Source organism: Talaromyces rugulosus, chromosome I (genome assembly GCF_013368755.1).
Source record: "Talaromyces rugulosus chromosome I, complete sequence".
In the NCBI taxonomy this organism is placed as follows: Eukaryota; Fungi; Ascomycota; class Eurotiomycetes; order Eurotiales; family Trichocomaceae; genus Talaromyces; species Talaromyces rugulosus.
In genome coordinates, this window is record NC_049561.1 from 3,891,126 (window position 1) to 3,906,797 (window position 15,672).

Sequence of the window (15,672 nt, forward strand, 5' to 3'; positions counted from 1 at the left end):
ATGCTTTACAGTAAAATTTTTATGATTGAAGTAAAAAGTCACAGCAAGTGCTCCATCCCCTCATAGAATCTCTTATCTTATCGCAAATGCTCGGTCTATGTCCGCGGCACATGCAGGCCCGTCGGCGAACCGGTGTCTCGGGGTCTTAAGGCGTGATTGTGTCCATCTCGATTCACGGCTGTGGATTGCTTCTTTTCTTCAATTGGGTGTAGTAAAGAACGTCGGCAGTCAACGGATAGTATATATGTTGGATATAGTAATCACGGAAGCTGTAGGGGCTCAGGAAAATATAAGGAGGCAAGATTCGTGTATTTAACCTGTTGGAGTCTGCATAGCGTCGCAACAAAGGGGAAGCTACACCAGACGGTAATTGAAACCTACTACTACTACTACCAATGTAGTTCATATAATTATTTACAAATTGGCGTATAGTAACATTGAAGAACGTAGTGTTTATGTTTAGCCCCACACCCAAGGTGCCAATTCAGGCAGATCGTACTGGCCGTCTATCGGCATCCATACATTTTCGTTTCCCAAGTGAAACATCATTTCCTGTTGGGGGTTTGTCTGTAAGATGACGCCTGCCTCAGTGGAGGATGATTGTGCTACGGCTGTGTGTAAAACATCCGACTTCTTCGCGTGAAAAGTATTCGCAGCGACTTTTCTAAGCCTCCGTTGAATAGTTTTGGAGAGCGGCCACGTGTCGTTGGAAGATTTCAAAAGTCCAACAATAAGTCGTATTCGGGCTCGATGTTGATCTAGGCAGCTTACACCTCCATCAAGACGGGCATGGACACAATATGTTGCGAGCTGAACAACGCCGCAAAGAGCAAGGCTGAACATAAACAGGGGGCTGTGTTTTTGCATCGATGTGCAAAGAGAGAAAAGATTTGATAGGCGCTTTGAAGCCTCTGTTGCCTTTATTCCATGAATGTGCCTCGTGGATGAAGGTGGAAGCTTTTGAGACAGGGGACCGTAAAGTAGGCCAATATCAACATTGCCCCCATGGAGTGAAGAACAATCCAGGGCAAGGTTACTCCGCGGAAAGTGAAGGAGAATAACAGCAAGCTGTACCATCATATGTGCTTGCAACAACATCTCATCAATTTCTCCATAGGCATTAACAATAACAGCTTTGCTAGTGGGAAGATAATGCGCCCAGCTTGCGAGAGTATTGTCAACTGCTTGTGTTTTATCGCGACGTGCACGATTTGGATCTCTCACGGCCAAGACCTGTGCCAGAAGATCTATGGCATCGACGCGGTAGGTGAATGATGATAAAACCCTACTTTTGTGTATACTTGTATATCCGTCACTGTCATGTTCTTCGTCGTCTTCCCAGTTAAAGATGCGGGACTCGAGTTCTTGCCGTGATGAGGGAGGAGGAATAGGTTTGCCTTCTGCATATATAGCTTCCTCACAGGGCATCTCAACATCACATGAGATAATGCTCATGCTAAAATTTGACACGCCCCTGTGATCAAGTGCTGAAATTAGTCCATCTAAGACGTATAATTCCCACCATGTTCTCCTCGCACTTTCCGCCTCGAGCTCTGCTCCTTGCTGGACGTGGTAGAAATCCGCAAAGGATTTTTTATTCATTCCCAAGCTGACAGCCACGTGTATGGCTTCTGATAGCCACTTCCGAGCCTCGTCAACATCCCCATCGCTGTAAAGAACGATTGCAAACAGTAGTTTTGCCTGCACGACGGGTAACGAATGATTGTTCCCCGATATTTGGACCAGTTCTGTGACGGCAAGGGCCCGCAAAGCCGAGCTCGACATGACCGAATAATGGCTACCGATATACTGCACCACTGAACTCAGATAGCGAGGATATTGTCGGCCGCTGTCATATACTCGTTTTGGCAAAAGTATTGGGTGAGTCCGGTGGAAATTTTCGTAGTATAGTTCGAAGAGGGTATCTTCTGCTGGACTCCGGGTTGTCGCATTGTTGGGTAAAACGCGGGACACTTGCAGTGATGGAAGAGACTGCGGAGATGAGATGGGTTGATGCTGTGTAATGGCTGCTGGAGAGCTAGCAACAATAGCACTATTATTGCGAAGGTCGCTGTCGCTTATCCATGGGCGACCTGGGTGTGGCAACGTGGTCGCTGGTGACACATTTGTCTGCAAATCCCCTGAAGGGGGAGTCAGGACTCCGTGAAGCTCGTCGTCATCATCATTTTCTTCCGCGTTGGAGACGTCGATTGTCACAGCCGAGTATTTTCGTTTCCCACCTCGTCGAGATTTCAAATAAGAACAGTGATAGCCCGACTCCATACACCGCGCGCAAATCGGTATACGGGCATCGCACTTGAGGTGTCTACGGCGGCATTCGGTGCATGCGAGCGCCGCGGGGCGAGGCTGTCTCGGCTTATCCCGAAAGTACGGCGGCATAGCAGCATTATTGGATTAATATTTCGCGAGCAAAGGATGGAAATGCCCGATTCGGCGTTACAACGTATATGTGTTTCTAGTATGGAGTAGTATATCAATAAATATTTCCCCCCCGTCCTCATCGATTTAAGATGATTGAGGGGAACAGATAAGACACTATCACGCCATTGGAGTCGCGCATAGCGTGCGGCGGTTCGGCGAGTCGCCCGACACCGTTAATTACCGCATTCGGTAATAATTGACAATTCTAGGTTTAGCTGTCATAGTGAACCATGGTCTGCTTTTTTGAATTATGATATCCATTGATAATGCTGAGATAATGCTCAAAACGGACAATCAAATTGAAAACTCCTTACGGGCCACAAATCTTGCGTGTTCATTCTTCGGGGACGTGGAAACAGTTGCACCGTCGTGGGCACCGTCAATAGGGTCCGCAATGCTTGAGGGCTCGCTAGAGGTCGAAGGTAGGATCTCAAAGTGCGCGATTAAATGTAAAAAGGCGAGATATAAAGCTTTATGGGCTAGGTGCGATGCGACGCACATTCGTGACCCCATGCCGAAGGCAAACTGATGCGCTTGGGAGTCTTCATTCTGGAGCCAGCGCTCGGGAATGAAAGAGAAAGGCTCGTCAAAAAGAGCGTCATCTAAACATTATATTGAATTAGCTCCCAGTACCTGAATTTGTGTTTCTTGTGCGCATTTGAATCGACAAGGGTGGTAGTTATAGTTACCCCGATTACACGCCCAAGAATTCAGCATGACCATGGTCCCTTTCGGTATAGTAACCCCATTATAGACCACAGGTTCGGTGACCTCCTTTGGCATTGCCAGACGAAGAATGCTGTAGTACCTGCTTAGCTCCTTTGTGACTGCGTCAACATATGGAACTTTGCCATTCCCGAACGGGTCGGATTCAAGAACGCGAGATTTCTTAATTTCCTGAAATGCCTTCTCCTGGATGGCAGGGTTATGGGCAAGGAATGTGATTCCCCACGCCACCGTTGGCGTGTTGCTGTCGGCTCCCTAATTTGTTTTTAGAGTCTGCTTTCCTATGACTTGATACACACCGGTAGAAACAGGGGGACTCACTGCCATGATACTGAGGCTAACGCTTAACCGCTCCATATCAGTTAAATTCTTTGTCTCCGGGTTCTTAAGCATATTCCCTTGAATGCACGGCTTGTCTTCATCGTTGCTGATCTCTGATTTGAGCGTGTCTAACAATGCCGCATGGTACCGTAGCCGCCGCCTACCGATATCCAATGCCTTCTGCAAAGAATTTCCCGGTAGCATCAATATTAACGGATCTAGTAGGCGGAAAAGAGGCACGTAATTCTTAATGTTGCTGGATGTCGAGCGATATTTGCCAACTTCAGACTCAACCGCGTTGATTTCGTTGATCAGCGGGTTTCCATCGAAATTTTTCTGATTGGATGCTCTGTATGACATGTTAGCCTTCTTTGCATATATAGATCGATTGAAAACTTACCGAGTGCCGTAATTTAATGTCAAAGACAAGTTCATCGAAAATCGACGAGCAAACGGAAGGAAATTGATTGCCGTTTTGCCATTATTGCATGCTTGTTTTAATTCTTCTATAAACTCACTAGACTCGAGTCTCAATATCTGCCGAGTAAGAAAAAGGTTAGTAACCCGTAGGTTAAAAAAGGGTGTAATACGGACCGGCGCATATGAATCCACCTGAATAACATTCAGTGCAGATGCTGCTGCTTTTCGCCTCTTCTTGCAGCTCTCATCCCACGGACTGGTGCCTATGCTGGCAATTTCTTTGCTGACAAACTTGTGAAAGACATAAAACAACGGTCTAGAGTTGAAAGCTGCACTCTCACGGATGAGCAAATTTTTCGCAACTTCAGCGGTGTTTATGACGAGAATAGGCACATTTCCGAGCTGGATCTGGAAAAGTGGCCCGTATTTAAGAGACCATAGACGGTACTGCTCTGGAGGGGATGTGTTTTTGATTTGGCGAAGATTTCCGACTAATGGAATGCCTCTAGGGCCTGGGATGCCATTAATGCGAACGGACCAGCGATATAATTCGTTTATGAGGGCGAATGCTGCAATGACAACGGCGATCCCTTGGAGGTAGCGTAAAAGACCCGTGGTTGTAATGTTAAATAGTGAGGCTTCTATTTCCTCGAAGGAGCGAATCATGTTGGCCATGATTTTGTCAACTGGTCAACAATAGCTTTTAACGCGTATTATTTCTCCGTCCAAGACGTCAATAAGCTGGATAGAGTATTAATTCGTCGATTCAACCCTCGCCATCAATAACGAGGTGGGCAAAGCCGTAGAATAATAGTATATGACAGTTGGTGCGATAATAGCCATTGCCAAAGTATGGACACCCTATCACGCCATGATGATTGTAAATTAATTCATTGTGCTGAACGAGTCATGTTCCTGGTGATAATTAGCGGACTGGCCAAAGTGACCTGACAATGGCTAGTCTATTATAGACCCGAGTCGCCGAGTCGCCGAGCCAGGATATCCCCACACGACTCCTCTCTCGAGTTTTCACGCGGTAGGCGTCAAATATTTCTGGGCCACCGCGTTAAATGAGTCAAGTTTCGGGGTTTCTAGATGGAAAATGTTCCCTGTGGCGAATTGCGACATCGTTCAATTGATTGCGCGACACCAAATTTGATGAAATCTAACGATATGTCAACAATGTCTGGCTATCAATTGAATGTATTTATATTTCGATCTATCTAACCCGTTATGCAGATAAAAAAAAATTAGCCTGTATCAGCATTGAATTGATGCATACATGATAGCTTTCCTCTCACCTATCTACATTGGGACTTGTTTCCGTGTTTATTCATAATGGCCGAGGTGAAAACCACAGGCACCCCCAGTGTGCAATCTGTGCCATCGGATCCGGAGAAAGATGCCAATGTGACGGCTGGCAGCAATAACCCCGCAGACGAGTATATTGATCCAAAGATCGAGAGGTCTCTGGTCCGCAAGTTTGATCTTTTCATACTTCCGATGTGCGGTACGTTTAAAATTGATATGATTTTTGTTTGAGATAAAAAAGGCAATGATATTAATTAATGTGCTCAGCTCTGGTTTACTACACTCACACCCTTGACCGAGCGAATTTGGGTAATGCGAAGACTATGGGCATTCAAACAGACCTCGGTCTTGTCAACAACGAGTTCTCACTGGTTCTGATTTTATTTTACATACCTTATGGGATTTGCAATATCCCAGCAGCTCTGTATGCACCATCGAAAAAAAAAAAAAGAAAAAATTGCTGGGAGAGCGCCTGCTGATTATGCCACAGTTTAGCTAAACGCTTCAATCCAGCGCGTGTCATTCCTCTGATGATGTTGACATGGGGCGCCCTTTCTATGATCACTGCTTCTACCAAGAACTTTGGCGGGTTACTTGGGGTTCGCATCGTCATCGGGATCGTGGAAGCAAGCTATATGCCTTGCGTATACCTTTACTACTCCTTATTTTACACACGAAAGGAACTTGCATTGAGGACAGCAGCGTGGGGGTTTACTGGTTTCATTGCTGTAAGGTCCAACGATTACTGAATAGGATTGTGCAACAATGTTAACATGGAATAGGGTGCAACCAGTGGTCTTATTGCGTGGGATGTGTCGCAATGGCACCGATCTTTAAGTGTAAGGCCAAATTCAGCGGACAAAAAAGCACGAAGCTAGAAAACTAACATAGAACAGGGCTGGCAATATCTCTTCCTCATAGAAGGCGGCATGACAGTCGGGCTTTCAGTGCTCGTCTTTTTTGTCCTTCCTCGAGACACCAACTCGCGGTGGTTTACTCCAGAGGAGCGTCGAGTAGCTGAATTGAGACTGCTCAAGGAATCGACCGATGAAGGTGTTGGCAAAATCTCCTGGAAGGCCGGGCTCGCTGTGTTTGGCAATTGGCACGTCTGGGCTTTCGCAGCCATGGCATTCCTATGCGGCGTCGGGGTAGCGAGTTCTTCTAATTTCCTCCCGGTATGCATCTACTACAAAATGTTTTTGGTGATGTTGCAGTATCTAACACATTCCATAGACTATGGTAAAACGAATCGCAACATCAACACCCAAGGCAAATTTGTATACGGTGGGACCTAACCTGGTCGCTGCCGCTGTGCAAATCGTTTCATGTTGGATATCCGATCGATACCAGCAACGGGCGCTCGTCTCGTTCTGTACACTGGTTGTATCCATGATTGGATTCATCTTGCTTGCTACCCTTGATCTCGTCCACCACACCCGTGTTGGCTACTTTATCACGTATCTGATTACCTTTGGTACATACATGCCCGAGCTTCTGATGCCGCTATGGATGAGCAGCAATCTCACTAGCGCATCTGCCAGGGCAGTTGCATTGGGTCTATTCATCGGTGGACAGAATATCGGTGGAATTCTGTCAAGTGCACTGTTTCGCGATGAGTATCAGCCAGTCTACAAGCCGGCACTGATTGCAGTCGCTATATGCCAGGGTCTTCTTTTGGTTGGCCTGCTCGCCATGAGACAGGTTTACGTCGGTTTAAACAAGAAACTTGAAAGAGGAGAGATTGGCCCGGTTGTAGGCATGGAAAAAAATCCCGATTTCCGGTATGCCGTGTAACGTTGTTTTCCCGGAATTCGCACAACTGGAGACGAGAGACATGTTATATCATCTAGTGGCAAGAAATTAATAGATTATTACGTCAAATGTTATTAATATCAGACTTTATATAGAAAAGGTTACAATATACTGAATCACTTTGTGAATGCAATGCCAGATATTTATCCCCTGAATAGAAGAGGATAGCATCAATTGATATGGATCATTTCAAAACTTCAACCTCCATCATCAAAATCTACATACTGTCCAACTCCAGTTTAATGATTTCCAAGTTACTATATGGAATTAATTCTTCTAACTTATCTAAGTTGGTCCTTGATGGTGAAAGCATGGCAACTATACAATTACAGGGCAGGAACCTAAAGGACAGATCGGTGGCAGAAAGCTCTATGGCAGCAAAAATACTTGCTAGAAGGGTGTTCTGAGTCGTTTATATTGCCTAAAAATATACAAATCTAGTAATTGGTTTCAGATCTCCAGACCCCCTTCTTCAGTTGCCAAGGCTTGGTGTCGTGAGTCGTCGGTGGAATTGCGTATTATTTTCGCCCATTGAAAACTCTCCGAAGCACACCTATGTAAGCACTGTACAGAGTAATACTTTGAGGTAACCTTAGTAGGGGTCAACTGGAACAGGGGTGTAAAAAGTCGGTAGTTCGGTTATTATGTAGGTCTTTAATCGCCCATCACCTCGTAGAGAGATCAAATAGTTGACAGTCAGGTCGATAAGTGCAGGAAGAGATGTAACTGAATTCGAATCCACTATATCTACGACGGAACAACCTACAGTTGAGTGGCCGAGTATGAGACATCTAGGAATATAGAAACGCTGACACCATTCATGACAGCACTGTGCTCATTGGCGTGACATATAAGGATGGTCATTCTCAAATTAATTAGTTACACTTCTGAGGTTCACCGTAACCTCAGCGTGTAATTTCCAACGTGCAAAAACGCTATCATTTAAAAGCCTGACTATGGTACATCGATACAAGGAAATAATGATTTATAGTTAAAATATATGTGACGCCCATGTTAATGCCTCTTGTGTCGACATTTGGATGCAAAAGAGCCCACCGGTACAACGTGACTTTCGGTAGTTATTGGTAGAAAAATCCAATGAGGCGTACATATGGGAATCGGCGAGTACTGCGTATATTCTTCCGATGCCCAACCGACAAATATATATAAGCTTCTTCCACATGGTAGCCGACGTCCGAAATATCATCTCAAATGAAATTTCTTATTATACAGAATACCATCCGTTTACAGTATCGATTAGCGACAGTTAGCATGTCTACTCGTCGTTACAGATCGTTGGCCCCCTTCTTCGTCAACCTGGTGTATAAAGAAACGTCATTTTCAAATACATCTTTACCTCGGTAGATTTCTCTACTCTACAGTTATCTTAATACAATTAAATTGTTTTTAAAACGATCTATTTATTTTTCAAGTTCATGATAAAACAGGGCTTTGGTTAGACATTTTCACTGTCATACAACTGCCACCTCAGTACACAAAGCAAGCTATCTGTGAAACCATTCGATCCACCATAAAACGTGCTTCTTGGGAGTAACAGATCACGCCCCAATAATTTTAACCCCCCCCCCCCCCCCCCCCCCGAAAATACCTCTGCTGTCGCCGAGCTGGTGGGGGAAATGACCGACGGTACTCCATACATACCGAGGTGTCCCTAAGGGTCCCACAATCGGAGGCGAGGAGTTATACTAACAATACCGGTGAACTATTATTGCTTTATTAAAGTATTTTCAATCATTAACAGTAGTAAAAACCACATAGAAAGGTGGTTCGTGTTGTCATATGCTCTAATTATGTGAACATATACTTAATCATACCCTCATTATCGCCGACCACCCACCCGAATTTGTGGACGCTAGATGAAGCCTGGTCATGATGTGATGATTTTACAAGCGCGCTACAGCAATAATCGCCTAAATCAATACACGCTAACGTCAAACCCTTTTGCTGTCTCATTCGCCAGCGCAATCCATAATCGAAAACGTCAACATAGCACTTTCACGTGTCGTGGGTTACGACCTGGAGAGTTCAGTCATTGTCAGAGACATACTGGTCGACATCAAAACAATAGCCCAGTCTATACGAGAAAATGATATCCGTCGACAGAGTGAAAGGAACTACTTTTGGAGTAACTTAAGTATCTTTAGGGAGGAAATCAAAACACAAAAGCGACCAATAAAGGAGAAAAACAAAAGAACAGATTTTTCTCTTCACCGGACGGTCACCCTAGTCACTATGGATGTTCGATGTTATGCTTTTTTGCTATCATGTATCCGTATCAAGCACTGCAGGATATTCATCTCGTCCATACGTCGAATTCAGTACTACAGCACTAGAAACCGACTCATCCTCAAGTCGAACCCAAGTTCTTGTGTGTGATTCTACTGCATGTTGATCCAGCAAAATCTGACGAGAACCACGGGTCCAGGTGCCGTACCCTCCGTATCCACTATGTCGATCAAAGCATAGATCTATTCCATTGCCCGAAATGTCCATTCCTGGAAGACTCGAATCCCATTTAAAACACCTAGGTTTCGAATATCTCATCAGAAGACAGAACAAAACCTATGAGATGTGAATACTGACCAATCATCACCGTGGTCATGACCGCTGAAGACGGCAAGCAACCCAGGAGTTTCTACCAACGCCCTCATAAAAGGTTTGTCTTGCCCAGTGTAGTTGAGAGATCCGTCCGAAGGGCCTTGCGCAGCCAAGGGATTGTCGTCATTTATTCCTGGCTCTCTATTCTTGTCTACTCCAGGGCCTTGTTGAAATGCCAGCATGGCCGTTGTAGGAATGTGTACAAATGCAAGAGACGGGATAGTTCGGCCATGGAGCCGAGTAAGTGCCTTATTTGTGTCCTTGAACCAGTTTACAACCTAACTTTTGTCAATATATCCTAAAATCTACCATTAAAACAAATATTTACTTACCGAATGGCTCACATAATCGGAAATAGGGACCCCATTCCCTTGCGCATCTTCCCTCTGATACTCACCCCCGCCACGGCTGTCGAAAAACCACAAGATGGCTTGTGGAACCAAGTCTGTTTCGTCGGAAGAGTACACCGGCAAAAAATAATTTGAGACTCCCGAGTCGTGCGTCCAGACCATGCGCCCAGTCAAACTATTCGAATACAGCTTTTCGCGCTCAAAGATTCCTTGTCTGGACAAGTTGAACTGGCTATCATGATTTCCATATGTCGAAGCCCATGATAAACCGCGGGCAACCAAAGGCTTTACGATAATATCAACATAGCTGGTAGAATTATGCTGAAATGTGTTTTCTCCGGTGATCAAGTCCCCATTGAGCACGACTAGTTGTGGATCTTCGACGTCTAAGATCGTGTTCATAACGCGTGTTGAGTTAATATCCTGCTGGGGGCCCCAATCCAAATCCTCGGCTAGCAAGGAGCGATAAGTCAACAGCGACCAGTCTTGACACCAATATTTATCAACAAAATCTATAGCGTACCTTCACCATAATGCAGGTCCGAGAACAAAGAAATCTGAAATGTTCCATTATCAGTGAAGCGAAGGGGCTTCGGAATCGACAATGCTGAGGCGCAGGTGCCGCAAATGAATCCAAACACGACGGAGCGCATGTTTATAACCAGCTGACCAAATGCAACAATGGTGGCCTGTATGATTTTTTGAGCATGTAGCTGTATTAATAGTTTTTGTGACTGAGGTCCACAGAATTGCACGTGCGACATGTTACATCGGCAGCAAGCTTTTTGGTGGCGGGCAATTAAATTCACCATTATCCGCCCGTGACGCCACGTTGTTGTCCTGCTCATCCTGAGAGGCCACGGAATCTGGCGTTTAATTAGCCCCATGATAGTTTAAAGTATCGACAGAATAACGATAGATCTCAGATCGAAGTGCGTACTTGTGTATTTTTGCCTAATCACATTGAACCACCATCAATTGATGCGCGTTTGTGTTCAATCTAACCGCATTGGGAGGTTATTTCCAAATCGGGTACCGACACGATTTCATGCCCTAATCGGGCCACCCAGCAAAATATCAACGTTAGCCGATGTCATTCATTCAAAACACCACCAAAGAAATCCTTACAGCGCCCCATACCACGAGCGGAGCCCGGACAACTCAGCGGGGTGTGTTTTGTACTGTTAGGTAGAAACATAAACAAATACAATAGGGACAAGTAAACACGGCAACAATGATAGATAACCCATGTATTAATATAGTAGACAAGCACCGCAGTATCAGCCAAGTTGAAGTTAATATCGTCTAATAGTCAAAGATTCACTTGATGTTTATTAGTCCTATCTCGAACTAAGTACACAAGTCCCAGCACAAGACCAAAGCAATTCTCGATGTGAATTTCTTGCCATGAAGGGCCGGGAAAGGGTTGTTTTTTTAGAAAAAGCTCCGTATATTCTTCCAAATTAGGATAGAATAACGGTTTTGTTCGTGAGGTTTTCAATGTCTTCGATAACTTCACGGATAGGTGTCACATAGGAGACTCCAAGGCAACTGTTACGGCCCAAGACCATCCCCACTAGATGATTTCCAAGACGATCAACTACCCATGCTCCAGAATCTCCTGGCTCACTGAAATTTTTGTATTTCATGGTTGGAATGACTGCCCATTCTATTGCGATAGGGATAGTGTGTTCGGTTTCCCCGAACCGCATGTAGCTGGGCACCGTATTTACCACTTCTTCGGTCACACCTGACGATCCCATTTTGCAGACCTTGGCACCTCCTTCGAGCTTTCCGGGCCAATTTGATAGTGGGACTGGGGTTTGAGATCGTTCCTGTATGTTAGGGATCATGTTTACCGACCGTAGTGGTTTTTCAAGTCCGCTAAGGGTGATCGATGCCCAGTCCAAATGATGTCCATTGTGGACGGGCAGTCCTGAAGTTACAGCGACGAAACCAATGTGCGAATCCATGTTGTGGATAGAGGACCGCTTTTCCTTCAGGCGGAGAAGCCTGTGTTTCCAATGTCCAAGTTCTTTGCGGTTTTCGGTTTGTTTGGATTCTATTTCCAGGTGTTGGATTTTCGAATTCGTGCGATGAATATCGGATGCAATGTCGGAAAGGAACTCATCCTGTAATATTTGGCTTGGGAATGCACATCTAACAGATTGATATGTGTTCACTAGCTTGCGAGGATTTCCTATGATGGGAGGTCAATTAGTATTCAATCTCAAGACAACTCCAACGGCTGTGGTTTCTTGCCAGGTTCTAAATCCATATCATTGGTATCATGGACTTTAAATTCAGGTATATTATGGGCGCAAGTCAAGGCGAAATATCCATCCGTTTTGTTGTCCTTTCCCACAAGGCGTAGTATTCCTCCCACTGTTGTCTCAGTGGATTTTCAAGACCTGTACTGAGAGACACCTTACTACCCACGGGAGGATATCATACCTCTGGGATGCTAAAGAGTACTCTCTGTCTGTTGTGCGGGGTCTACCAGCTTGAGGCTGCAGAACTGAAGTTCTACACGGCAGTCAATCATTCGACAGATCTCTCCCGCCATATCGGCTATTTGTCTCGGGTTGGACGGCATGTCGCGAACTGTGATGATGACAGTAGTCGTCCCCATGAGACCAGAACCATGTGTATCTTTGTGGAGGCGTTAAAAGCATTCTACCGATGCCCAGTTAATTAGACTTGAGTTCAGCTTTCCAATTATACGTGGCGCTAGAGTGGACCACAAGGCTATCATCGGGCTGTCAGGGGGGACAGGGGCTGTGTAAGTGGAGTCAAACTCGTCATGCTGCAGTGAGGATGAGTGTCTATGTATGTATCGTATTGTACATCCAGGGCCATGAACAGCCCTGCCTGTATTTGGTTGGGAACGGGGTGGCATGGTGATCAATAGATATAAGGCTGAAGTCGGGCAGACTATAGTTCTAACCTGAAGAATCTCGTATACTATGCTCAAATAAAAAAGGGTTAGCAGATGACAAAACCAACGAGAGTCTCGAACTCAGAAATATATTCCACAAACAAAATATGAAACAGCCTGGGAGTGGATTTCTCCTGGTCTAGTCAAGACGTGAGCAGCAAAAAGAAACCACAGACGAAGATTTTGTCCAGATGGTTAAGGAAATTTCGCTTTTAGTTGTCGAGGTGTGGAAGTTTCATTGTTCCTAGGAATATGACACACCGTTGGGTGCTGTGATGGTGATGTGGCACATCGTCCAAAGTTGTTCATGATTGCAGCCGTCACCATGGCAATAATATTAGGTAGCCTCAGCAGTCTGCTTTCATTTATTGATACTTAACAGTTTATATCGAGACCTATTACAATTTTATTAGAGGCTACTGTTAATATACAAATAATTTTGTCTGGCTTGTTTCTTTTATTATCAAGAGTTGCCATATAAATCAATAATGGACTATTCACTCCCTGGTGCCGACATGGATTAGGAGGTCTATTATGTTCGTTTATCTCATTAATATTGTGGGCCAATAGATTCTAAAGTAAAGGTGATGCCCAAAATGCCGGCTGGCTATGCCTTTGGTTTTAGGATTCACTTTTGCAATATTCCTTTCGGACTTTTATTCTCACCTGTCCACAAGAGCATACTCTGAGGCATTATTATTAAAAAGGCTCACCTCATGGTCCTTAAGATTTCAAATGTTTTTGGAATATGGGTTGGAAGTCACTATCATGTTTCTTTATCTCCTAGGGACTGGGATAATTCGACTAGTTAGTTATATGGCCGTAGGTCATTTCTGAGCTAGTTCCCCTACCAATGAGTATTATTAAAACAATTGACAGTGCCTCAAAAACATTTTGAACACCTCGGATCATGGCAAGATAAATTATTCCTCCCACAGCCGCATATATTGCTAATACCTAACGAAACTAAAACAATTAGTCAACAATTATAATTACCCTTGAAAACTTATACATTTATTTCACTCCTCCAGCCTGCATGGCTTTTGGAGGTTTCAACTTTCCGTTAACAAATAAACTATCAACTAGAAGCAATTCAGCGACAATGATATCGAAGAAAACCATTCTACTCGTCAAAGATGCGGTCGACAGATGCGGTCGACAAATGCTTAAGGTCTATGTCTTACAAGGAATCAATTAGAATAGAGACCATCTCTCCACAAGTCATGAATAGTATGCAAGGTTATACGAAAAATGGAAATTCGAAGCGGGCACTCAGCGCCAACTACAAAGTAATTATGCTCACCAAATAAGGAATATAGTTCTTACGGAGAAATTTAATCATCAAAAAAATCATAGATCAAAAAATGTCAATTTATGGATAATTTTATTGACAAAGTATACGGAATATATACATGAACCGTCAATTGGTGCCATACCAAAATATAACACTATATATAGCTGTGGGAAAATTGTCCAGTCATATGTGAGGTAGTTACCTAGGAGGACAAAGCAGCGCTTATGGCAGCAACCCACTGGTTGGGGTCATCGCTGTCACTGGAGCCAGCACCGCCATATTCCCAGCCCGAGATACCACCAAAGTTAGAGTAAGAGGACTTCAGGCTGGAGATTGTGCTCGACAGTGTCGACAGATCATCGTAACCACTGCCCTCACCACCGGAAGTAAGAACACCCAAGACAATACGGCTAGCATCCCATCCAGCGCTGATAATAGAATCGTAGGAGCCGGTGGAGCTGGCATCACCCCAGCCATCGTAGAACTGAGTGTTGTACCAGTTGAAGAGCTTGCCGTTGGGACGGTTGGAGCTCGTAGCAGCAGCATCGAGAGAAGCCCAGTCAACGTTGTCCAAGTTACCTCCACCGGACATGGCGGATGCAACCGGGGCGCCGGTGATGATGAAGTCGGTACCAAGATCGGAGTCGAGTTGTTGGGCGAGCTGGACGAGAGCGTCCTGAGAGACGTCCTCCTCGACATCAAAGTCAAAGCCATCAAGGCTGTGGTCCTGGAGGACCTTCAAGATTGGGGGGTAGTAAGAGTCAAACTATTAAAAAGGGAAACAAATTAGTATGTAAATCCAGTAATTTGATCAAGTTTCACCACAAACAAAAAAAAAAAAAAAAAAGAGAAAAGAAAACTAGGAACAGGAAACATAGAGGGGTTGCTCACGTCACTGGCAATGTTAGCCCAGCTGCCTGCAGCAGCACCACCCATCATGAGCATGACTTTAACGCCCGAGGATTGCAGGGATGAGACCATCGGCCACAAGGGGTCCCAGTACGACGAAGTGATATCATTGTCGTTCAAGTGAAGCTCGGTTGGGGAGTCCAGATGAAGGGATGCCAGGATAACATGCGTGATTCCGGTTGACTGGGTGACCAGATCTGTCAGGTTATAAAAGTTGTTGTTAGAGTCGGTAAAGGTTTGGACATAAAGGACATTTCTCGGGGTCGCAGCATTGTCGCGTTTCTCCACGGTTGGCAAGGAGAGGGCCGGTTGGCAGAGAGAACTGCATGCCAAAGTGGCAGCGAGAATGTTTAGAGATTTGGAAAACATTTCGTTTTTCTTTTCTCCTTGTGATAGTGTTTATACAATAACGTTAAGAAGTGAATACCAACTAGGTTTCTAGCCTTAACAGCGATCGATACCTTATATAACTACCCTACGAAGTACGGCCGAGAACAAGCGCCGATAGGTTGGGGCCATTTGTGGCACTA

General features: G+C 44.8%; 5 protein-coding genes across 5 annotated transcripts; 1 reads left to right on the top strand and 4 right to left on the bottom strand.

Moving 5' to 3' along the window:
• Positions 1-459: 459 nt before the first annotated feature.
• On the bottom strand, positions 460-4,584 carry TRUGW13939_01296 (uncharacterized protein; the record flags this gene model as incomplete). The annotated part of the gene is made up of 5 exons (XM_035484497.1): positions 460-2,326; positions 2,750-3,044; positions 3,132-3,423; positions 3,490-3,838; positions 3,890-4,584. 5 exons carry the CDS (start codon positions 4,582-4,584, stop codon positions 460-462), a joined length of 3,498 nt encoding a protein of 1,165 aa, XP_035340390.1.
• Positions 4,585-5,247: 663 nt separating this feature from the next.
• TRUGW13939_01297 (uncharacterized protein) lies at positions 5,248-7,014 on the top strand (the record flags this gene model as incomplete). Its single annotated transcript, XM_035484498.1, has 6 exons — positions 5,248-5,419; positions 5,488-5,644; positions 5,711-5,948; positions 6,003-6,059; positions 6,117-6,395; positions 6,454-7,014. The coding sequence occupies 6 exons, from the start codon at positions 5,248-5,250 to the stop codon at positions 7,012-7,014; spliced, it is 1,464 nt and encodes a 487-aa protein (XP_035340391.1).
• A 2,301-nt stretch (positions 7,015-9,315) lies between these two features.
• TRUGW13939_01298 (uncharacterized protein) lies at positions 9,316-10,654 on the bottom strand (the record flags this gene model as incomplete). Its single annotated transcript, XM_035484499.1, has 4 exons — positions 9,316-9,577; positions 9,637-9,929; positions 9,984-10,453; positions 10,525-10,654. The coding sequence occupies 4 exons, from the start codon at positions 10,652-10,654 to the stop codon at positions 9,316-9,318; spliced, it is 1,155 nt and encodes a 384-aa protein (XP_035340392.1).
• An 810-nt stretch (positions 10,655-11,464) lies between these two features.
• On the bottom strand, positions 11,465-12,633 carry TRUGW13939_01299 (uncharacterized protein; the record flags this gene model as incomplete). The annotated part of the gene is made up of 2 exons (XM_035484500.1): positions 11,465-12,201; positions 12,477-12,633. The coding sequence occupies 2 exons, from the start codon at positions 12,631-12,633 to the stop codon at positions 11,465-11,467; spliced, it is 894 nt and encodes a 297-aa protein (XP_035340393.1).
• Positions 12,634-14,435: 1,802 nt separating this feature from the next.
• TRUGW13939_01300 (uncharacterized protein) lies at positions 14,436-15,511 on the bottom strand (the record flags this gene model as incomplete). Its single annotated transcript, XM_035484501.1, has 2 exons — positions 14,436-14,999; positions 15,125-15,511. The coding sequence occupies 2 exons, from the start codon at positions 15,509-15,511 to the stop codon at positions 14,436-14,438; spliced, it is 951 nt and encodes a 316-aa protein (XP_035340394.1).
• Between the last annotated feature and the right edge of the window lie 161 nt (positions 15,512-15,672).